Here is a 24,107-nt window from a genome sequence, read left to right as displayed (position 1 = left end):
TTAACCAAGTAGCCTAGTTATTTTAACCCAAACCAATGTCTTTCCTTTATCCTCACCAAGTTGTTTTTGTGTCTAAAAGAGCAGAAAGAAGTTATATTTTTGAAATAGCAATGTCATCCTGTTGATAGTGCCATGTGAGAAAAAGCTTATAGTCAGTCATTCTGGAGGGCATAGACCAATGACGTATTTTGTCATTAAATTTGTAGGACTTCCCCCACCATTTTCTGTCTAATACTGAATTCCCGCCGTACTGCGGTCCTTGTCACTGCTAACTTTACTGTGAGCCTGAGGGTGTGGAGAGCCATGTGCTTCTCCCAATACACATGTAGCCACCAGGTGCTGCTTTTTAACTGAAAGCCAACAGCTTCACCATGAAGGTTTTCTATCTAGATTTTGTATTTTATAAATGAAAGCAGACCTTAGGGAATTACTGTATTTGAAAGATTTGAAGTTTACAGAGACATCCGAAGCAGAATAGCCTCTGTAAGTTAATGAAAATAACATTAATCCACCCTATTCTAGCCTAGGTGTTTGGATTATCTGATTATTGAAAGCACATTTGCGTGTCTGTGAGTGGAATTTAATGCCCTTGTTTTGTCTCCTTCATTCTCCCTCCTCCTCTTTATTTTTGTGTCTCAGGCCGCAAGAGGGAAGAGGGAGAGGAACATGGGTGATAATGACTTGTCAAATTAGAAGCGATGGAACCTGCAGCGAGTGTAAACACAATTCGGAATGTTCAGATGACATTTTCCAAGCTGTATTTCTACTGGGGGAGATTAGCAGAGTGACAGCTCAGCCTGAATCTCATGGATCACAGCTGCACAATGGAGAGCAGCAGCACAAACACACACACACACACACACGCTCACACACATAAAGACAGAGAGAGGAGAAATTACGGGCATTTTAATGCTACACAGCAGCCTTGACACCTGCATAGGCAAACACAGATTTCCCCACAGAAAAACACACGCATACTCACACTTTGCATTTGGAGATCTTGTGAAATGCTTCACCTCCTTCGGGCCTTTCCTTCAAGTCATGGTCCAAGGGGCTTGGCTCAGCCAGTCAGGCTGTGTATAAATTCATGTCTATGTAGCCTGCCCACACCCCGTCAGCGTGATGGATGGTGTTCACACACAGCCTTGACTTTATAACTTATAGGGACTTTATTTGCATGTGTTCCCATTGCCAGTAAAACTGCACATGATGTAGGGGAGCCATAGACTTTTTAGTTGTTAAGATATTAGGGGCTCCTGTTTCTTAGTGTTCTATTTTACGCATGGCCGTCCTCCCCAGTACAGCAGCAGCCATGAACGGTGCTGCTCATTTCCCAACTTCGCCTATGAAATAAAGAGCCATTTACGAGGAACAATGCCCCGGCCACCACATCTCCCTCTATCCTGCCCCCACTATTGGAGAGATACTATTGAGAGTCCCGAGCGCATCAATTTGGGCCTCAAATGACTTTCCCCAGCTGGCCAAATCCTGACAAGCTTTCTGTTCTCCTTAAAAAGAGCCCTTTATCATCAAGAGAAAGGAAGAAAGGATGAGCAAGGGAAAGAGAAAGAGAGAGAGAGAGAGTAAAGTCAAAAAGCTAATGTCTCACTGACACCCTTTCTCACACAACAGGGGAAATTTCTTTTCTATAACGGGTTCTGGTTAATTTGAAGTCAATTGGAGAGTTATTAAAAGGATCTGAGTGAGCTGTGCTGAACTTGGTCAAGGTCAACAAACTCACCCTGGTTTCTATATGAAACAATAGAAACAGGACTGTCACCTTCAGGCAAACTTGAAAGTTTGGATGATTTGCCTATAAACTACTTTTAATGCTGCGCTGTATATGTACACTTATGGATTCCATCCTATTATACTTTTTGTAGTTATTTTAACCTTACATCCACTTGCCTGCAGTTTCCTTCTGAACACCTGCTTAGATTCTGTGGGGTAAATCTCATTGTTGAGGATTTGCTTGATTTTAGGTATTGTTTTTGGTTTATCTCTCAAAGCTTTATGTTACATTTGAAATTACTCTGCCAATATGTATGCAAATGTCAACATCTCCTGCCCGAAATTAGATTAACTTTATTTTCCTACTGTTCCTGTATCCTTTCTGTGGTCCTCAGGTGCAGGTTCAGTAGCTTAATGTAACCCTGTTGTGCATTACAGCAAAATATATAGTGCATGCATTGCAAATAATGTCAGGAACAAAAATATTAAAGCAGTATGCAGGCAAATGGAAGCTCTGATTTAATTCACATACAGTGGAATACAATGAGTGTGTCATACTGTTGTGGACACATACACACACAGGTAAGGCCATGATGTGTTTTCTAAGTAGAATTTAATGGGAATAATGGCCTCAATTTATAGGGAATGTGTAGGGAGTGATCAGCTATTCATTGTTTTTTTGAGTTATTTTTGCATTTGTGACATAATTACCAAGCACAAAAGAACAACAGCAACAATATAGAACAACAACTTGGAAAATGTAAAATAAAGGAAATAATAGAAAAAGATAGTGTAATGCAGTACAGGCAATGGAGTAAAACAGCTATTACAGCAGACATTAAGGAATTTCATTATCATACATTTACTCATTAGGTAAGGTTCCTAATAGCGGTTGCCATCTTAGTCAATTCTTGTACAGTGTTAGGGAAGGCCTTGTTAAAGCTTGCAGTGAATGACAGACAGTCAATGTTTGCATGTTTCTAAATGTTAAAATGAGAGATAAACCAATATGTGTGTGTGTATATATATATATATATATATATATATATATATATATATAGAGAGAGAGAGAGAGAGAGAGAGAGAGAGAGAGAGAGAGAGAGAGATCCAGAAAGGAAAATTCCAGAAAAGACAATCCTTCTCGATTAAGTGTGAAAGAGTTAACAAACAGTCTTATAATTTTAATTTTAATATAATGGATTTTGTAACGCCTAGTATTATTCCTTGTCTTACTTGTATTTAGGTTTTTTTCGTCCTCTAAGTTAGTGTATCTCAACGGGGGCATTCATACCTTCCCCCAGGGGGCGTTCCGAGGATGATGGTGCACTGGAAGCAATATTTTGGAAAGCGGGGCGCTGAGCTGCTTTTGGGGGGCGTTTGTTAGTTGGAAATTCTATGGTGAGTTTACACCAAAGATTTACAACAATATGAGTTTAAACTTTAACTACTTGCAAAAAAATGTTGGTCCTGGGTTCAATTCCCACTGTGAGACATCCACCATTGTGTCCGTGAGCAAGACACTTAACCCCTAGTTGCTCCAGAGGCGTGCGACCTCTGACATGTATAGCAATTGTAAGTCGCTTTGGATAAAAAGCGTCAGCTAAATGAGTAAATGTAATGGTCTGCAACATTAAAACCTGCCGATTTAGTCCACTGCGACTGGTGTATTTTTTCTCCGCCAGCTACTTGTGGCATAGCTACGTGCTGCCTTCACGGGAACGGTTAAGTGTCTTGCTCAGGGACACATTGGTGTCTCACAGTGGATTCGAACCCAGGTCTTTCACACCAAAGGCATGCGTATCCACTGCCCCATCACCACCCCATCTCATCCAGTTCTGTGTCTGTCAGATGGTCGAGGGGATACTTCCAGTGAATCAGCAACATAATGCAGTATAGGGCATGTTAAATATAATGAATTCTCTCTAAATAGGCTAATGACGTTAGTCTCGTAATATTATGACTTTTATTCTTTACATTCCCCCTTACTTTACTAGCACCCCCTCTCGTCCCTGTCTCTCTCTCTCTTGCTCACCCGTCCCTCTCTCTCTCGCTCTCTCGCTCTCTCTCCCTCATGAACAACACTGCAGAATTTGTCCAACACAACACTTGCAATGTGGGAGACCCAGCTTAAAAAAATTATTAGCCAGCATGTAAGGAGCCTAGCTCATAAGGAGAGCTAAGTTAATTATGGAATACAGCTGGGTTTTCGAGGCTAGCACACTGTATATAGCTGATACAGCTTGTAGTCAATATCGACTGCAAGCATTCCCTTTGGCTTGATGAAGTCTGTACGCTCCTAATTTTATGCATAGTGATAGAGAAAAGCATGATGTCGATATTTTAGAGACCCCCCCAAAATATTACAAATCATGCTTTTAGGGTAGCTCCCCCATAGTTTGCAGCCTGGATTTCCTGGAGAAAATTTTTAAAAGCAATATGTCTGAGAGCTTCACTACATTATATTATATTATATTTATATATTTGGAATTGTCACTTGCCAAATTAATTTTGTGTTTACCTTTATGTAATAAGACATTTCCACCATGAATTGGAACAGGTTTTCACCAGAATGCAGGAAATTAAGTCTTTAATGCTCAAAATCTTCTTGGGGGAGGACCACCATACCCCCCTACTTATTAAGTGCCCCACCCAAAAATACAGTCTCTGGCTTCACATAGTTTCTGGGAGGAACATTCACTTATTAGTTAAATATAAATATTTTTCACATGGCTTTTTTGTTACCTGGGAAAGTAATTAATATGTTGTTTGTCATTCAATTATGTGTTTTTTCCATGTTTTTAATAACAATAGTAACAACAACAATAAAAAAATAATAATGAACAATATTCAGGGCAAATAGCCAACATCTTTTTTGATGGGGGGCGGTAAGGGACCTGGATAATGGATAGGGGGGAGCTGGCCCAAAAAGGGTTAAGAACCACTGCTCTAAGTGTTAACCCTACAGTTCCCATATTTGGTGGCTTTGGGGGGATGTGAACAAGAAGTATAGTGTTGCCATGGAGTCAGTTAGCAACGCTGTGGGTCTGCAACTTGTGCCCCATTTCTTTAGCCTATGTTAGTTAGAAAAAGTAGAAAGTAGAAAACTTAAAAACAAAGTGATTCTCAGACAAGTTATGGAGTTATAAGGAGCAGCTTTTTTCATGATTTCTGCGCATATTTATGGATGTTTATCCACAACAGACATCAAAGGTAATTCTCAGGAAGGATGATTTACACATAATATAATCTAAAACTATGTGTAGCCTATTATGTGATATGACTCCAAGAAGGAGAAGGATTTTGATGCAATTTCAGATACCATAATTGTCTCCATGAGCTGTGTGTCAGAGCCGGTGCTGCAGCTGCTGACTGTGTTGTGAACAGACTAAATCAGTGGGCCAAACTACAATAACTAACCTCCCATTGTTTTTAGCACGTCCATTTCGCCTTACTCAATATCCTTTTATGTGAGTTATGATAAGAGATGCTACATAGAAAAATGAGCTGGAATCGACTAAGTTACAAGCAGGAGTCAAGGCAGTATTCTACAAACAAAATAACATGGCTGAAAAAGAAACAAATACAGGGTAAATTACTCAAAAACGTCTTTGAACAATCAGCAAAAGCAGCCAGATTCGGGCTACAATAGCCACGTTGGCTGTGAGTCTGACAGTGGCCTGTTCAGGTGCGTTTGTGTCAGAGCTGTATGGCAGCAGTCCTGGCAGACATGCTGCTTGTTTGCTTTGCATAATGCAGCCTTCACATCACATCCCATCACATTTTCACTTGTCTCTTACCCTCTCTGTTTTTTTCTCTTTGTCTGCTCTTCCAATCCTGTTTTATAATTATATACAGTATATGTATACTCCACACACTGGGTAAAGTTTAAACTTAGGTGACGCAGAAGCAGTGACAACGTTGATAGCTTGGTGCATTTTTGCAGTAGGGTCTAAAGATGGCCAGTTGTTTGGTCGAGCTGTCCAACATTTTTTCTCAGAGCAAGGTATCTCGTCAACTACTGACTGGATGGCATGAAATCAGCTTCTGAGATCCATGCTTCCCCAAAAGATTTCTCATACTGCTCAAGTTAGATGCTTTGAAAATATTTACAAGCAGCAGTAAGTGTACAGTATCCCCCCATGCAGCCCCAACTAACGATGCACTACAATAACAAGAAAACAAACAGGAATCCTAAGAAAGAATATAATGAATAGGTTCATTGCTGTCAAGGGGTTTTGTAAATTAATTAAAATAAAAGATATTTTGTTTTGACTGATTGTTTCTGTGTGATATTCTTTACAGTAGGAAAACATTCTCAATATCACTGATACAATAAAAGTATGGTAAAATATGCACTCATTAAAATATGTTGACATGTTATTTAAAGTTAAATCTATACTTAAAATACAACAGAGAAAGATAAAACAGAGAAAGAAAGACAGAGAGGAAGGTAGATGAAAGGCAGAGTACTATTCCATGTCTGTTTTTTGGATTGACAGCAAAGGTAGTTCACCACAATCTTTAGAGAGAAATTATCAGTATTGGTCCACATTTGCATATAAATGAACAATGGTGAACTGTCAGTGAGAGCAAATGACTTGAAGACAGAGAAATATGGAGTGACAGAGCACAGAGGGAGAGATTAAGAAGACAGATATCAAGTTACTTAGTGTAGTACAAGGACAAAAGAGGGAGACAGGGAACAAGAGAGTGTTAAATGCAAACATTAATACACAACTATGCTTCAGTGAAACATTTCATGTGTAATGTATACATCATTTATATTCTTAAAATATTGCAAAGATAATGTCAGTTGATGTACGTTCTGCCTTGAAACATTTCTAAATGATATTATTGTTAATATCAACTGAGATACATCACATGCAGAAAAGCTCTGGTATCATTGTAAATTCACATCAGTTCCCATTTAACCAGATCTTGGCCCCACTGGACCAACAGATGACCAACTATTCCCAACAAAGCCAGGCTACATTAACTGGGCTTGTTCTAGTGTTGTGGATCCCAGGGAACAAATATGGAATATACAGAAGCTTATTTTCCTTATCAGGTTGTAGTTTATTGAATATTGCAGCAAAATGGCATTTCCACTTCAAAGGTCTGGGTCTGAAACTGTTTTTACACACAATTCCATTTTTCAAATACTAATTTGTAAGTATTTACATGAATGGATCTGATATGGTGTCCTGTTCATAAGGCTCACTTTTGGCAATAATAACGATTATTTTCATGAGCTATATAACTTGTTTATGTAGCAACAAAAACTACAACTAACAGGACAGGACAAAAATAAATAGCACAATTGCTTTGTGTTAGTTCAGGCAGAGCACTGATTGCATTAACTGTCATCAACTGTTTTATTCATCCTTAAAAGTCATTTTCGTTTCTATCAACTGACTTGTAACACCCAATCACATTCATGCAGGTGTACAGTACAATAATTAACTTTCACTTCTTGCTATGTAGCACAAATAATAAGAAAATAAGAATTAAAGTGCATTTCCATCTGGTATTGTGATGCAAGGAGTTGTGTACATCAAGATTAAGAGTTAGTAGTGCTAAATCTCTAAATGTGTACCACTAAACAATAGCAGACGAGTGTGCACTCGCACACAACGAGATGATGTCATTAAAAAACTCAAACAATGGAAAACAATGTGGAAAACATGATGGAAAAATGGCTTTTTTCACTCAGACAGCACAGACAGGGACACAGAGTTGGACACTGTTAGCTAAAAAGAAAAAAAGACATCTACATCTACAGAGACAGCCACTGCAGGTTGAGACTCAGGTTCTGGTCAATTGTGCTGATCCTTTATTAACTAATCTTTGTATTTTTTGACTAATGCAAGAATGTTTTGTCGCACATAATCTACACTCTGTATATCCAACTATCCCATACTATATTATCTCAGTACAGAGGACTTTACTCAACTGTAATTTGCAGAAAGATCATGGGTGGTGTTTTTTTCTTATCCCCGGGCTTACTAGAGCAGTGAACCATTTACCATAGATTCTGCGTAACTACCTTGAGGGGTCAGCACAGCTCTCAACTCAGTACCCTCACTTGTCGAGCCAGAAAATCATAGGAATCTATAGTACGTAATTTGCCTTTGCCAAGAATACATTTGTTAATTTCCATAGTGGACAATGATGGTCATCTCTTTGCCTATTTAAGATAGTAATCTGTTTCATATGAAAATAAATTCTACAGTATAACAAATAAAGAAGGAATTATTCATTATTGTTCTAAAAATCAGTTAGAAACCATCAAATTGGTAATGGAGGAGGAAAAACATCACCGCCAAGCTAGAGCGAATGAGTCAGCTGAATAGGGAACTAGAGATGAAGTCATGTATGTGCAGTGGGTGTAAACTGAGGAGGAGAGAAAAAGAATGAGAGAGACAGAAAGTTATTAAGAGTCCTTATCCACATATAGATCATTGAATATCTTCCTGGCCTGCGAGAACCCTGCCGCCCACCCAACATCTGATAATCACACTTCATTAGGAGAGCAGGTAGTGATGAGAGAAGAGAGGGTGACTACCGAAGGCGACATGAGAGCGAGTGAGAGACATGTAAGGAGGGTAGCCAGGCACACTAGAGTGATATAATGTTGTGAAAAGATAATGGAAATTTGATTATGGGGGAAAAGAAAAGCAGGAGTTTGACTTAGATGACACTTTGCCCGCTCTGTGCTTGTGTGTGGGCTGGGTTGTTGTGAGTGTGCATTTGCTTGTTTGTGTTGCTCCATGAGTGTTTATGAATGAATGTGGGCAAATTTATTGTGGCTCAGGGGTCTGTATTTATTGCCTTGCCTTCAGTGTCACATGAAGACGGACAGGTCTGCCACAGTTCAGAATGTAATAAGGTTTCTCTGAGACACACACACACACACACACACACACACACACACACACAGAAACGTATCCTGTAGCTTGACATTCCCCCCTTGCTATTTCCTTGCACCTACCATACCTATGCCCTACACATCAAGTGATGTAGCAGTGTTCGGGCATCAGCTGCAGAGTAGCACTAGCCAGTAAAGGAATGCTGTAGCTTACAGTGCTGCAGTGAGATTCAGTGGAGCAAGGGCCAGTTTCCCTCAGCCATGTGGGAATGTGCCCATATGGAAACATCCTTTACACTATGGGCTTGTCTGAGAGTGGCTGAACAGAATCGCTACTAAAGGTGTGATGTCCCAGAGGTACAGGGCAGAGAAGGGAGAGATCCTGTATTTGTGTGTGTAGTTGATGTGTATGTGCTGTCAGCAGAAAGAGAGAGTGAGAGGTTAGGACTGCAGTATTCCTCTAGCAGGAAGCATTGATTTTCCGGCCCAGCGTGGGGATGTGGGAAATGTCAGCCTCTAATTGAGTTGATAAAACCGTTTTGAGTTTCAGACATAAATATGCCCCCCACCCCAAAGGCCACCACATTAGACAGCTCCCATTGGGAGGTCTGTAAGGAATGAAAGGTCTCCTTGTTGTGTGTTTACATGTGCATGCCCTTATGCATTGGGAGTTTTGTTTTTGTTTTCTGGACAGTTAACTTCTGCAAATCTGCATGGTGAAAGAAAATGGCCGGCACGCTGCCACTGACTAAAATGTTTTCTTTCATTGTGAATCTGGATACAAGCTCATTAGAATAAACAGTTCTGTTGTGGTAGGAAGGGCAGAAATGGAGAGTGTGAGAGAGAGGCAGAGGTCATATCCATTAGAGGTGTAGAGGGTGAATAAAGTAAAGGCTGAATGAAAACTCTGCTGTCCCTGCTGATTAGCAGATTTATATGCAGAGATGGCAGAGGACTTACCTGCTGCCTTCAATGGAAATTCACTCTAATGTCATAGTTGTGTGTGGTTTCTATGATATTATAAAGGGTAGGCAATGTTGTAGAACTAGAGACAGTTTTTATTCAGGCCATGGTTCGAATTACGGGATTACGTGGACTGGGGGGGTCTGACCCCCCTAATTAAGGCTTGGACCCCCCCAAAAGAGGCAGAAACAACAGCTCAGGGGGGTCTTTCTTACCTGTCATTGTAAATATTACAATATATTTCCCATACCCATTCCTTATATTCAAAAATCTTGAAGTAGGATTTCTGACACCCCTAAAATGGACCGTACCATTTCCTAATCTTGAAGTCAGTTGAACGTCTGTCTGCTCACATCACTCGCAGCTGCTCCAGTCCAGTCCACCACACGCTGGTGGAGACACTGCAGGTTAATATCAGCAGTTAGCTAACTTGCTTCTTTAATACACTTAACTTTCCTACCTTCAGAGTTTCGTAATTAGCATTTATTTTACTTTAAATGAGATATGTGATGTTAGCTAGCTGATAGCCCACCCTATCATTTCATTACCACTATATAATTTCATATTTTATGTAGATCTAGTTGTTAGCTAACACTGGTGTTTAAACATGATGAGCAGTGAAATAGAGGATTAGTTATTGTAGATACACCTTTTGATCTCAATATAGAGTTTATTATTTCATTTTAAGTATTTTGTGAGTCTTTCTACAATAAGCATGATATTTGTTTTCACTCTGGAATTCAGGAGTTAAAATCCAGGTGTGTTATTTCAAATGTGTTCAGTTTTATTTATATAGCGCCAAATCACAACAAAAGGCATCTCATTGCACTTTATATGTACAGCAGGTCTCTGTTTAATATTAGTTACAGAGACACAAAAATTCCCAATTTCCCAACAGTGTATGACAACTGCTTTATTGAACGCAGATAATTTCATTCACAGTCAACATGAGCAAGAGGAAAGGAGATATTTTCTAAAAAAAAAGTTTAAACTTAAAACTTGAAATGATAAAAAAATAGGAATCAGATATGATAATGCAGACTGTATTTTATGATAGTGTCTTTGGTTCCAGTTCAACATTGTGTGGGTCTGGTTTGAGCGGTCATGTGACCTCTGACTACAAAAGTTGTCATGTGGTATGGGGCACCCATGAACTGTTGTAATGAATTTGATTTATCATCATCTATAGACACACATTAGTTAAATAAGCAAGGATATTGTCAGGTTTGTAAGATTTTAGTTTACTGAAGCCTGCTCCTGCGCTGTTCTGGGTTTTCTTTTTGACCTGAGAAAAGAAAGTTGACCCCCCCTGTTGTCACTGTATAATTCGCACCCTGATTCAGGCCATGCTTATTACAGTCCTGCATTTTTTATTTTATTTTTTGCTTGTTTTTGAGCAATGTTTGAATAATTTAACCACACCAACCAAAGTATATATTGTGTTCTGTACTGAAATTGCCAATTAGTGTTAATGCTAACAGTTGTAAAATCAACTTTAAAGTTGAGTGCATTTGAACACATATGAGAGTGCATGTGTGCCTGTTTGCATCTATAGGGGCCCTGCACTCATTATTAGGAGTGATAATTAGACAGGGTTTCACACATTACGCCTTGCACACATACACAGTTTCTGTTTCTTTCACATTCATATGTGAGCACACACACATTTGTGGCTAAGCCTACTGGTAATTAACAGACATAATTAGGCAGACTACCATTCGTATAGGGAATGCACGCTCATGCAAACACACACGTACATGTACACACTCACACACACAAAGACACACATTACTTCCCTGGTAATTAAGAGTATTAATTACAAGCATAGCTGTCCCTGTGAGGCTTTGTATCACTCACAGACTGGCACGCAGCAGGGTTCTTATTACTTTATCTCACCACACCATCACCTCTCTCTCTCAGTTTCTCTGGTTACACATGCACACACATGTACTCCCTAATATACAGTTTCTAGATAAACAAATGGTAGCTAATTAGTCAGAGACTGATAGCTGGCCATAGGTTAACCTTTGTTACCTTGGGAATTGAGAGAGATCTGCTCACTAGAATTAGAACAGACTAGTGTGCCTGAGGGGCTGTGCCAGTGTCTTTGATTTTTGTCAAATGTACTTTAAGCTGCTGTGCCCTCTGCCTCAGCACTTTGTTATACTGCAGCAGCAGAAATATACATTTCACAAATTAGGCCGGGAGATACAGTTTCCATCTGTTTTGCACATGTTAGCTTGAGGTTTGTATCTCTAAAATGAGCCACTCTACTTTCACTGTAGTTTGCACACTAACCTAGGTTGACATGTAGGCCAAACTCCAGACAGGATAGAGTATCTTTAGAGAGTGGCTTGCAGTACGTAGAGAATGGAGCTAGCTAGCTGAGCTAGCCTGTTAGCTCAAGAGAAAAACTGTGAGACAAAGGGCCTAAGGAAAAATATCTTGTTATTAGACAAGGAACACTTTGTGCTTTTAAGAGCTCGAGGCATATTCCCAGTTAATGAACATGCCTTGCACTCTTTGGCACTGGAGCTGTGGCACACCCTCAGCACTTAGAGGAGCCAGACATCATTTATGGAGACCTTTTACAGTTCATTCCAAAATTTCACAGTGGTTGTGTGTTTGGATATTGCAGGATAGCATCAAAGCTGTCTCAGCAGAGGCCGAGGTGGCACACATGCCGCCAGCAGCATCAACTTAGGAGAGGAGAGGAGATGTGTCTATTGCATTGCACAGTGAAACTGCAATCCTCCAAATGCTCAAACACATTATGTAGCAAAAATACTTTGAAGTACATTAATATCCATGCACCCTCAGATAAAATTATTCTGTACACAGCTAAGTGTATCATTAATAAATAAGTATTGTTGTGGGGTGGTACATGACCTGGTAATCAATATCCTTCTCATTTGTTCTTGTAAAGTGACGTGATGATGATACAACATTGCTATATTGTTTTGCTGTAAATAAAATATTTCTATGTGATGTAATCACACTGCAACCAATTATGTATGTGTACATATTTATGATTTATTAATTAGTTTGCTCTCTCTGTGTCTGTTTCTCTGTAGTGGACGGCTGTACAGATTGGTCAGTGGACTACCTTAAGTACCGAGTGCTGCAGGGTGAGCCGGTGCGGCTGAAGTGCGCACTGTTCTATGGTTACATCCGGGCCAACTACAGCCAGGCACAGAGTGTGGGCCTCAGCCTCATGTGGTATCGCAGCTCTGGCCTGGGCCACAGCGACTTTGAGGAGCCCATCTCTTTCGACGGTATACGTATGAGCAAGGAGGAGGATGCCATCTGGTTCAGACCTGCTGACCTCCAGGATGCGGGACTCTACTCTTGCGTCTTACGGTAGGAGGGGATGGGGATAATCTATATTAAACTCCACTTTAACAAGTTATCTACTGGTCTTTGTGTTGTGCTGTAGTTTTTACTCTCCTGTTTTTCTCTAAAATATTCTCTAAGATATTTTGGGACTTAATTGCTTTCTTGCTGAGAGTCACATGTTCAGTTCAATTCAGTTCAGTTTAATTTATATAGTGCCAAATCACAACAGCTAAGCGATTAGCGTAGCTTAGCATAGAAGACTGGAAGCAGCTGGCCTAGCTCTCTCTAAAATCTTAAATGTTTAAAACACAATTTGTGGATTAAGCTGAAGTTACATGCTGTAACAAGCTGTTAACCCCTGCGTAGCTTAAGCTAAGCTTATTCCCTTTCGGTCTGGCTCTGTACTGTACTTGACTGAAAGACATGAGTAGTCTATAAATCATCTGCAGGATGCACTTTGTAATTGTAATTGATTTCTCTGACTGTATTCGTTCCTGAAACTTGAAACTGGTGTTTACTTTTAAATCAAATTAAATCATCAGATCCCAGGAGCACATTCATCTTTCTTAAACTGTAAGTTAATAATGAAATACTTATGACTAATGAGTAAGTAAGTAAAACTGTCAGTTTTCCATTATTTGAAAAACTCATTGATAAAGCTATCTTTGTGTTTTGTGCATTTGTGTGTTCGTATAGTGTGTGCGCGCGCACGCGTGCCTGTGTGAGAGAAGAGGAGTAAGCAGTGAAGGATAGGTTATGTGAAGTGGCGAGAGGTGAAACAGTGTATAGACAAAGAGAGATAACTGAATGCAAACACAAGCAAAAACACAAACACCCACACATACATACACCGTTACAGAGAGACTGTTTCCTAATAGAAGATGCATTATTATGTGGCAGTAAGTTATTAACCTTTACAGCTGAAGAACATCCCTCAATTAATGGCTCATTGCAGCTCTTCATTTCAGAGAGTTTTTAATAAACCCAGTTGAAGACCTCTTAAAGACCCAGAGAGGCTTGCAGGTTACATTGAGTGTGACAGGGTGGGGTGGGGGGGTGGTGTTTGTGTGCAATGATATTCCAGCCTATACTTAAATTCATTACTGCACTCTGTATTGTCATTGATTATTGACAATTTTGTCTAACAAGGCTTTGTTCCTATTCAAATGTGTTTGAAATTCAGAGCATACTGTAGTTCTGTAGAGCACTACGTTTTAAAAAGTGCCCCTAGCTCTGTGTTTCTCAGTCTACTCATGTTGAGCTGGGGAGATTTCAAACTTCTCAGATACCCTAAGCAAAAGACTGCAAGAGATTTGCCTTTGAGCTGAAATCAATTGTCTTTTTGTTCGGGAGTAAGCTTTTGAGTCACACATTTTAGAACTTATGACCCTGACCTATAAACACTCTCCTTTAAAACTCCCTTCAGGCAAAGAGAGGGAAAATATGCCATCGTCTTCGCCCCACTCAGATTTTATATATTGCAGCAGTAGTGATCTTAATTTATCCAAACCTCAGAGATCTAATTGACACCTAATATTATGACAACCGCAAATGACATTACTGGGGATGGACAAGTATAACACAACCATATGACAGTAGAGTTGAATCAACACCTCTGTTATGTATTATCATCAAAAATGATATATAAAATATCTATACAGTAAGGTTTGTAAAGACCATAATGAATTACTGGGTTGAAGAAGAATTTCATCATTAATACATGCAGTTAAAAACACATTACATGCCAATGGTACTGTATAACATTTTAGAATGAGCACACACAGTATGTATCATATTTCACAAATGTTATTTCAATGTAAATTAGTCCTGAGACCTAATGTAGTGGTTTCAGTTACCTCCACAAAAGTGTGTTTCATTTTGTCCTACATGATTTTCCTTTCTCTAAATCTGTTTACAGATTTTTTTGTTTTAACATTTGAATGGCAAAATGTCAGTCATTCAATTGCAATTATGATGCATTCAAGTGCTTCTCAAATGGTCCCAATACCACATTACAAATTACATGCGAGCAAAGCATTGAAATACAATACATGAATTAATAAAAAACGTTTACTTTCATCTCCCATGTTTCTGCGCAATATTATGTCAGCTCAGCAAGTCACGTACGAAAAATTTCCCTGACTTTCTGAGTTGTTCTTCCGACTCAAGTAAATTTTCCCAGTTGATTATTCCGACACCACAGGAATGCAGGATTAATGAAGTATATTCATTATCACATGTAATGCTTCACACCATACCACCAAGACTCAACAGTAAAATAAAATAACAAGTCCAACACAAGACAACTTGCTGCAGCACTTTAATGTTGATTAATGTAATATTCAAGCTCAAGTCACGTGAAAAATTAAAACATTTACCTGAGTGGTGTCCAGCAGCCTATGTTATCAGCCTTTAGCTGCTCAGACTTGTGGATTTCATGCAAGTCCTTAATATGTGAAATAATTGTTCTTGGATAAGGATTGGATCGGATGTGGATCGGATAATGGCTGTCATCCCGTTATCTTTAATTTTATTTAGAAATTGACCTTCCTTAATAAAGGTTATCCGTGTTTTTACTACATTAAGGAAAATGTGGTTATCTACAGTTTTGTCAAATAACCAGAGGTACTGCAGGAGCGAATGTGCACAGCCTGGAAAATGTAACTACATCCTAGGGCTGTGTGATACAAGATATTTTTGACCACAATGACGATTGGTCAGATAGAATGCTTTTGTTTCCTTGAGCCAGTATCAGAAATATGGCGGTCGTGATGGCACTGAGCTACTTAGAAGTGACGATGGCGCACACGATGCTATAATTATTTTATTTTATCGCAATTCAATCTGATCTTGATGTAAGCACCCTCAAATTAAAGCTGATAGTCAGTACTTTAAAACAATAGTCAATGTTTCATTTCAGATGAAGTGCGCATGAGTATACAACACAAAGCCAACACAACAAAATAATATGTCACTGCCCAAATACCTTCTGACAGCACTGTATATATGGCAGATTAGTTTCTAATAGCTCTAGGCGTGTTGTGTACTGGCCATAAATATAGGTAAATCCCTCTGTCTTGAGTTCAGCTTCTCACAAAAGCCATCCAGATGTTTTTCTCAGAAAGACACCAAAGTGTGTGTCGTTCAGTGCTGCATAATGTGTGCCTTTAGTGTGTGCATGTGTGTGAATAGATATCTTTGTCCTTCTCTGTCTGGAAATTTAAGTCTAATCGCCAGTTTTCATGTGAAAGTGACTTCATTTACATAGCAATCTCTATGTGCTTTCTTTTGCTCTCCCTGCCTTTTTTACTACCCCTCTTCCCTCTGCATGCCATCTCACCTAAGGTCTGTAACATCGATTCAGATCTGTCAATCATTTTCCTCTTTTCCAAGCTCTGTCTCTCTTTCACACACTCACACACAGTCCCTCTATGTTTATCCCTCTATTTTATAATAATTCTAGTTATGAACCTGTGTTCTGGAGTGGGCCAAACCATGTGTATTTCCATTTCCTTCCCATGATTATAATTTCCAACATGTGGGATAATGTGTAAAGAATTACAGCTAATGTGAGTCGCAGATTAATTTCCAAAGCATCTACACTAAAATAGAATGTGACAGACATGAAAGACACCACAGGACTGTGCCTCGACCCCCAGCTGTCCATCAATCAAGCACCACCACTGACACCTTCCCACAATGCCACAGGCTGCCTGCTGTGAATATTTAACATGTAGAGATGTCTCCTATTGGCTCTGACTTTAATGGCTAAGGTGCATGACTTTGAGAGGTATTTTCTGATCATGTGTGTGTGTGTGTGTGTGTGTGTGTGTGTGTGTGTGTGTGTGTGTGTGTGTGTGTTTGCATGGTCGTATTTGTTCTTTAAACAAGTATATTGTCCAAGTGGACCAAGCCTACAGCATCACATCCTCCCACTCTATTCCCTCCAGATAGGAGGCATTCAGTTGATAATGTTAGATTTCAGCAGGGCAACAGGGCATAACAATATCTTGCATGTTACGTTTTCGAGATGCCATTTTAGTCATCTTCTATGTTGCAGAAGTATACAGTATCTTTTTTTTTCATCCCAAGTAACTATTCTCCTTCTGTTCCTCTCATCGCTATCTCTACCCAGTCTTCCATGACTGCACACAGCCACATTTTTCTTTTAAGTGTGTGTGTCTGCATCTGCGTTTTATGGTCCCAGGGGGTCAGAGGTGTTTATACGAGCGAGGTGACTCCCTTATTGCCTCCATAACCTGAGTAGATCATATGAAACCCTGTTATTTACAGTGAATGGAAGCATCTGGCAAGCCGTAAATGTAATGTAATGAAATGAAATGAAAGCCCATATGGCTGTATGTACAACCTCCCATTCAACGGACAGAGTGACTGACTGAGTAAGATCACAGCCTGGCGGTGAAGGATGGAAACACTGACAGACATACATAAAAGTATGTGCAGCTTAGTTTAAATGGCTTGGTCAAGAATGCTTACCACTAATTAAGGAAAAGGTATGAAAAGTGAAGCCAATGCAGGAAGTGCCTTAAACCTACTTTTTTGTCATGGCCAGCAGGTGGCAACTCCACTGGTTGCAAACGTCCTATTGCGTTGGAGTCTTCTCACTTGATTTACTAGCTCAGTAAACACTTTCCTAATGAGTTTATGGTCTCAATCGCTAGTTTCAAGTCTTCATTTTGTAAATTATGTTACCATTTAGAGTAAAATAGGCAATAAAGTAGGTATGCTTTTGTGCGTGGCCACCTTGTAATTGACAACTACTCAAGCTAGGTCCACCCTCTTGTCTAAATATGGTCACCTCTGGTTCCAAAAACCCAAAACCACCAGCATCAACTTCTGCAAAAGCTCATGGTAAAGTGTCCAAAGTTCTTATTAAACCCCAATACTCACAGTATACACTCACTCCTGTCACCACATCACTCCTGTCCTAAAGAACCTCTACTGGCTCCCTGTCCCAGAACAGATTCAGTTGGACCACCTTCTCTTCTCTCCCAAAGCCCTGCATAACCAGGCCTTCTCCTGCCTCGCTCATCCTGCAGCCTCAGTTATTCGAATGCCAACCTCCTGCCCCCACCATTCAGTACCAAGAACTGGAACTGGGGTGACTTTCTCTATAAATCTCTCCCCAAAGACATCCATGATTTCACCTTGTAATATTCAAGAAGTCACCCAAAACTCACCAAACGGCTTTTAATTGTTGATTTAATTTCCTGAGCCTTTAATGTGTTTTATATCTCTAAGGTATTTTATTCAAATTACTTTGAGTATCTTGAAAGGTGCTCTATAAATAAAAATGTATTATTGTAAGGACTTTACTGTCCTGCACAGAGCCCTGGACTCATCGATGAAATTTGGGATAAATTGGAATGTAGACTGACTTATTACCCTACATCCTTTGACCAACCTCACTAATGCTCATGTGGCTGAATGTGAGCAAATCCATGCAGAAAGGTTCCAAAATCTTGTGGAAAGAAATCTCCAAAGAGTGGCAGCTGTTACAGCAGCAAAATGTGTCCACATACTTTTGTAGAGTACGTTTTGTAGGGAATACCCATTGTGTCAATAATGATGGGGTTTGAAAGGATGGCTTCGATGATGATGATTATGACTACTTCAATACCACAGTAAGAGAGAGGGACATTCCTCTCTGCAAGCAAGTGTGCATCAGAGGTGAAGTATGTTGATGGTTTCTAGGAGACGAGAGGGTATGTGTAGTGGGGACTAACTCCTTGTGATGACCAAGCAGCTTTCTCTTCCTTCATGTCATGAGGCCCCTCTCAGAGTTCGTCTCTTTTCTGATTAGCATTCCCCGGCCCGGCCGACTCCCCCCATAAATCCAATAGTGGTCGTGAGCGTGAGTCATTGACTCGGTAAAGCTGCTGAACACATCGTTATTGCTTACTCCACAAACATAGGGAAGGGGGAGGGAGTCAGAGGAGGGATAGAAAAGGATAAAAATAACTAAAAGGGTATCAAAGAGAGTAAACTTAAAATTCCACCTGTTTGAGTGTGTAGTAGTGTCAATTTTTTATAACGTAACATCAGTATTGCTAATGTAGCCGTATCACATATGATAAACACATGTTCTTACTGAACTCCGAGTATCAGACAAGTAAAGATTAATCTTAACCTTCATTTATTGTTGTTCTCTGCCCACAGGAACTCCACGTACTGCATGAAGGTGTCTATGTCTCTGACTGTGGCAGAGAATGACACAAACCTGTGCTTCAACTCCAATATGAGACGAACTGAGAAGGCTGAGCTCAGCAAGAGCAAAGACATCCTCTGTCCTGACATAGATGACTATGTTGAACCTGGCAAAGGGCCGGACATCATCTGGTACAAGGTGGATTGGCTCTCTGATCAAGCATGATAATATTTATTTTTATGGCTGTATGATTTGTGAATCATGTGTATACTTTCCTGAAGGTTCATTGATGTTGTGTATTGAATACAGTTATTCATTATGTGTTAGGGAAAAGTAATAAGGAGGCCGTCACTCTTTGTGATTATACAACCGAGAAGTATTATTGAATTGGTTTAAAAGCCTTGTTGGAAACGTGGTTCCAGATCACTTAGGCAGATTATGTATGGATGCATATGGTCATGATGAATTACATTAAGTGAGTTTGCACTGTGAGTGTCATCCAAAGATGTCAAGGACTGAGCAATGCTCAGGCCACAGAGATGGCTTTCATAATGAACACAAAACCTGTATGAGGAGAAAATTGTACGATTTCGCATTCTGCCCTGCGGAATGAGTGAATGTCCTCCAAATGCTCCATGCGCTCCTGATCTTTATTCAGCATGCACCTTCTCCTCTCTCACCTGGGTTCTTGCCTTTCCCAGGTCAGGCACTGCCTGCGGACAACAAAGTGCATCCCAAAGAAGGGCTCAGGCCAGACTAATCACAGGCAGATCAGCAGTAGATTAGCTGGCCGGGCTCGACCTCTAGGTTTTTCCAGAATTCAATTACGGTCTGGGTAATGACTGGGAGTGCTGGAACCCAGAGTTATTTGAACCACTGCAGAGCCACAGTGATTGAATTCGAAGGTTGCCGGGAGCAATGGTGGAATACAATCTGCCGAGCCATCGTTGTCCCTGCCAGAGTACCGAGGGGCTGGAGAGAGGATCATGTCATGGAGTCACTCACTGTGGCTGCTCACACATATACTCGCACACGCACACAGACGCAGCACAAACACACTTATTTTGCCAGCGGAGACTACTGTAAATAACATTCTCTGTCCTCTGTGGCTCTACTGAAATGGTGAATGGAGAATATTTAGTTCAGTGCAATAAATCTTGATCAGATAAATAGGATAATGGCGAAGCCTTATCATTTTACTGTATGGAGTTTTGTATGGAGCACAAAGCTAGGCAACCCTACCATGTCATCCACTTTCCTAACATTCAATGAAGTTTGAAAGCTTTTGTGTCCAGCTCTGCCCACTTGAAACCTAATGGATCTAGTTCATTATGAAGCAGAGTGAGGGTGTTGGATTTTATGTCAGGCTTGCCCATAACATTGAATTCCTTGCTTGGTGCAGTACACAGTACCTTTCCATCTGTCTACTGCCAGTCATTTTGTGTTTCACTTCTATTGTGATTTATTAATATCAGCCTTGCGTAGGAGTTTTAAGTTAACCTTCCTGTCCGTCTCTAATGTACAGGAGTGCCGTCCAAAGCAGTGGCGCGCCAGTATCATCCAGAAGAGAGACATTCTGTCTATACAGGAGGTAAAGGAAGATGACATTGGGAATTACACCTGTGAAGTCCAGTTTGGTGGCTTTGTGGTCAGGAGGACAACAGAACTCACAGTCACTGGTAAGTTTTCAGGAGAAACAAAAAAACATGAAAGAAATATGTTTTTGTGTGTGTGAAAGGGCTATTGTGGTCTTCTTTACAAACTCAACTGTTGTTGAATGTTGAAAGAATCATTAGAGTCAGTGGATGGTAACAAATACACACAGCACTGCAGCGATGTCCTGCTGCTGTGTTAATTGCTGGGGAAGGTTGAATGCTGTGGCTTGGCCTCTATCTCATCTTCTAACTCAGCACTTTCCAGCCAGCCAAGCAGTGTTGAAATATTTAAGGCTGTAGGCTAAACCCCTTCACACAGCGAGCTAAAGAGCTAGGGCCAAGGTCAGGAGATTTACAGTTCTCTTACTCTGCTCTCTGTGTTTCTATCCATCTCTCTCGCTCTCTTTCTCTCTCTCTCTCTCTTTCTCACTCTTTGCCTTGCACAGCTGCAAGGTGAGCACATGACAAATAATTAATTTGTTCTTTCTCAGTGTGAGTTGACTCCGGGGTGAGACCCGGGCATCGGGTGCTCTGAGCTTGTGTGTTCTGCCAGGTCAACTGCTCAGATTAGGGTTGATGAATAGGTCACATCCTCTTTTTTTGCCCCTCCCCTTTTCTTTCTCTTAAATCAGTCCAGATAGTCCCACCCATTGTATTCCAGTGTGTACATCAGATGCCAAATAGTATTTTGTGACCACTAGGGTCACATCATATGAATCAAACCCTAAATTGTGCCCTGTGATGCTGTTGCAAATGAAATTACCTTTAATTTGTAATAATCATATGGCACCAAACTGAAGTATTTTCAGAAATACTCACACATGCCTCCATTGCATCAGTTTGGTTCTGCTTAGGATTTGTGTGGTAAATCATTAAGATTAATGGATGAAATGGTGTAAGCTCAAAAAGGTGGACACCTTGATTTTCATTGGATTTACCCTTTGCTACAAGCCCAGTTGATTGGTCGCTGCATCATGTAGGGTGTGTGGTTATGTGTTTGGTTTTATATCTAACTCTAGACAACAATCTTGCCCAAGCTGCCATGCTGTTTGTTTGTGTTTCCAACTAGGCAATGTAGTAAAGGTCTATTACCGGATTCATCAACTCACTGAGCATCTTAGTGTGTTAGCATTTGTTAAGTATCTTGTTTTGTGTTTATTTGTATGGCTGGCCATTGCTCTTGTTTGATATGAGGGCGATAGCAGTGTGAGATATACAGGCTATTTGCTATCTAGCGAACAGGAAGATACATACCTCAACCTCAGCATGGTGTACTGTGCTGGATGAGGCTAAATTGTGATCCTGGAGATGTGGCTTCCAGATTGGCTGCTCTTGTGATTGATGGCCCAGCATTTTATCCCCAGTGGGGCTCAATAAATATAAGGCAGATAAGAGGAAGATACACTAGATTTCATTTTATTATGACATATACTCCAAGTGCTTAGTGTTTCCATGATTCAATGTGAAGTACCTACATTAGAAATTTCTCAGGATAGGCATAGGTAGAATATTACTATATGCAGTATGAGACAGAGATGCTCAGAAGTCTTTGAGTTAGAGTCAAAGTCAAGTCTCTGAGCAAGAGTCCAAGTCAAGTCTCAAGTCTTTGAGCTAGAGTCCAAGTCAAGTCTCTGAGCAAGAGTCCAAGTCAAGTCTCAAGTCTTTGAGCTAGAGTCCAAGTCAAGTCTCTCGTGGTTATTAAGAATGCTGTATCACCTGCTGCATTCAATCCAGGTTGTTAATAAAACTGCATGGCTATAAGGAATTCTGTAACTGTAACCTGTTTTTCATTTTCAGAGCACAAGCATGTAATGTGCAATGCAATTATTGACCACCACAAGTTTGGCAAGTAAACAAACGCTCATTCATCTTTTCATAACGAACGACAGTCGGAGTAAACCTCGAGTCGGTCGTAGCTGAAGCAAGAAGCAAGCTAACATTAGATGGCCAATGCTGAGCTAAACATGTTTACTCACCACAGGTTACTAACCTATTTGCGTTCAGCGCTTCTTTGTTTGGGTCTTGTTTTATGAAGTTTTAACGCCAAAGTTTATGATGAAAGGCGGAGCAGCTGTTTCCTAAAAATAAACATTGTTCACGAGTCCCGCACCTGGAGTCCGAGTCGAGTCTGAAGTCTTTTGAGGACGAGTCTCAAGTCGAGTCTGAAGTCACTGTGTGTGCAACTTAAGTCGCACTCGAGTCCGAGTCTCTAACTCGAGTCCCCATCTCTGGTATGAGATAATAGAAGGTCAATTAGACTAGTTTGGGTACTGTATCAGAGTGTAAAGGGTGACTTTGCCAAATATTGGGGAGCATGGCTAGTACCATAAGCGATACCTGGGATAATACATTTATTCATTTATTTTGTGATTTAGGTGATTTAGTTGTCTCTGTATTTTTTTTATATCTGACCTATTTGAGTGAATTCCATGTTGGCTATACTGTATGTACTTTGGCTTTATCCTTGTGTGTTTGTCAGCATGACCTCAATGTTTTATAATGACTATGGTCATAAAAACTTTATTGGGTTATAAATATACACAGTTCACATTAATGATACAGAGAGGAAGAAGGAGACAGTGGAAAGAGGGAGAGAAAGACGGAGAGGCAAAAAGAAAGCGACAGAAACTCTGGTCAAGTGAAGACAGCGCATTTAACTGCAATTTTCTTTCCATTTATGAGTCTAGCATGTTGCCTGTATGCAATGTGAAGTATTAATATCTAATAAACCTATGAACAAGTGTGATTTAGAGAGAATATAGAAAAGAAAAGTGATTTTACTCTTGATTTTTTCTCACTCTCACTTTCTCAAGTTTTCTTGCATAATGCTTGAAGGCACACATATGCTCCCATATAGAGCCACATAGAAACACCTACACACTGTCTAGGCATTCCACAATTATTTATTCTTCTTGTAGTACATTAAATAATTTACATGAGACACATTTTGAAAATGAAGACTGTCTTCGGTGTGACTGACCCAATGTCCCATATTTATTAGAAGACTTGCTACCAGCAGAAAACCATCAATGGCTTTTTTTATACAGCATTACAATAGGTTCATGTCTCAGTCACCAGTTCAGTGTCATCAGTTATGCTGATACTGCTGTAAAAATATGGCTTGCGCTATTACCACAGTATTTTGCCTTATTATGATAACAGAGGGGTACCGCTTAAAGCTGTAGTATCCTGGTAGAATTTGATTAGCTCACTCTGACCATAGGCTCATTTCCTTTTAATAAACCTACACCATCATCCCCTCAAGTGGGCGTGAGATTATCCACATTTTATCACATAGTTTTAAAACCGACATTGCCTGGACGGCAAGAATAAAAGCCCAAACTATGCCTGAGATCTGAGGGCTAATGTTGTAGTTTATTTGATA

At 40.1% G+C, this 24,107-nt stretch overlaps 1 protein-coding gene across 4 annotated transcripts in view; it reads left to right on the top strand.

Annotated features, from left to right (window-relative positions):
- Positions 1-24,107, top strand: part of il1rapl1a (interleukin 1 receptor accessory protein-like 1a) — a 173,494-nt gene that overhangs the window by 65,088 nt on the left and 84,299 nt on the right. For all 4 annotated transcript variants that reach the window (XM_038720888.1, XM_038720890.1, XM_038720887.1 and 1 more), the window contains exons 3-5: positions 12,637-12,922; positions 19,079-19,265; positions 20,593-20,746. In XM_038720888.1, the coding sequence (XP_038576816.1) occupies positions 12,637-12,922; positions 19,079-19,265; positions 20,593-20,746 (627 nt within the window). The remainder of the gene's footprint in view (positions 1-12,636; positions 12,923-19,078; positions 19,266-20,592; positions 20,747-24,107) is intronic.

Source organism: Micropterus salmoides, unplaced genomic scaffold, assembly GCF_014851395.1.
Source record: "Micropterus salmoides isolate LMB-PRFRI ecotype aquatic unplaced genomic scaffold, ASM1485139v1 Ms_hic_scaffold_15, whole genome shotgun sequence".
Lineage (NCBI taxonomy): Eukaryota > Metazoa > Chordata > Actinopteri > Centrarchiformes > Centrarchidae > Micropterus > Micropterus salmoides.
This window is presented reverse-complemented; position numbering and strand designations above follow the sequence as displayed.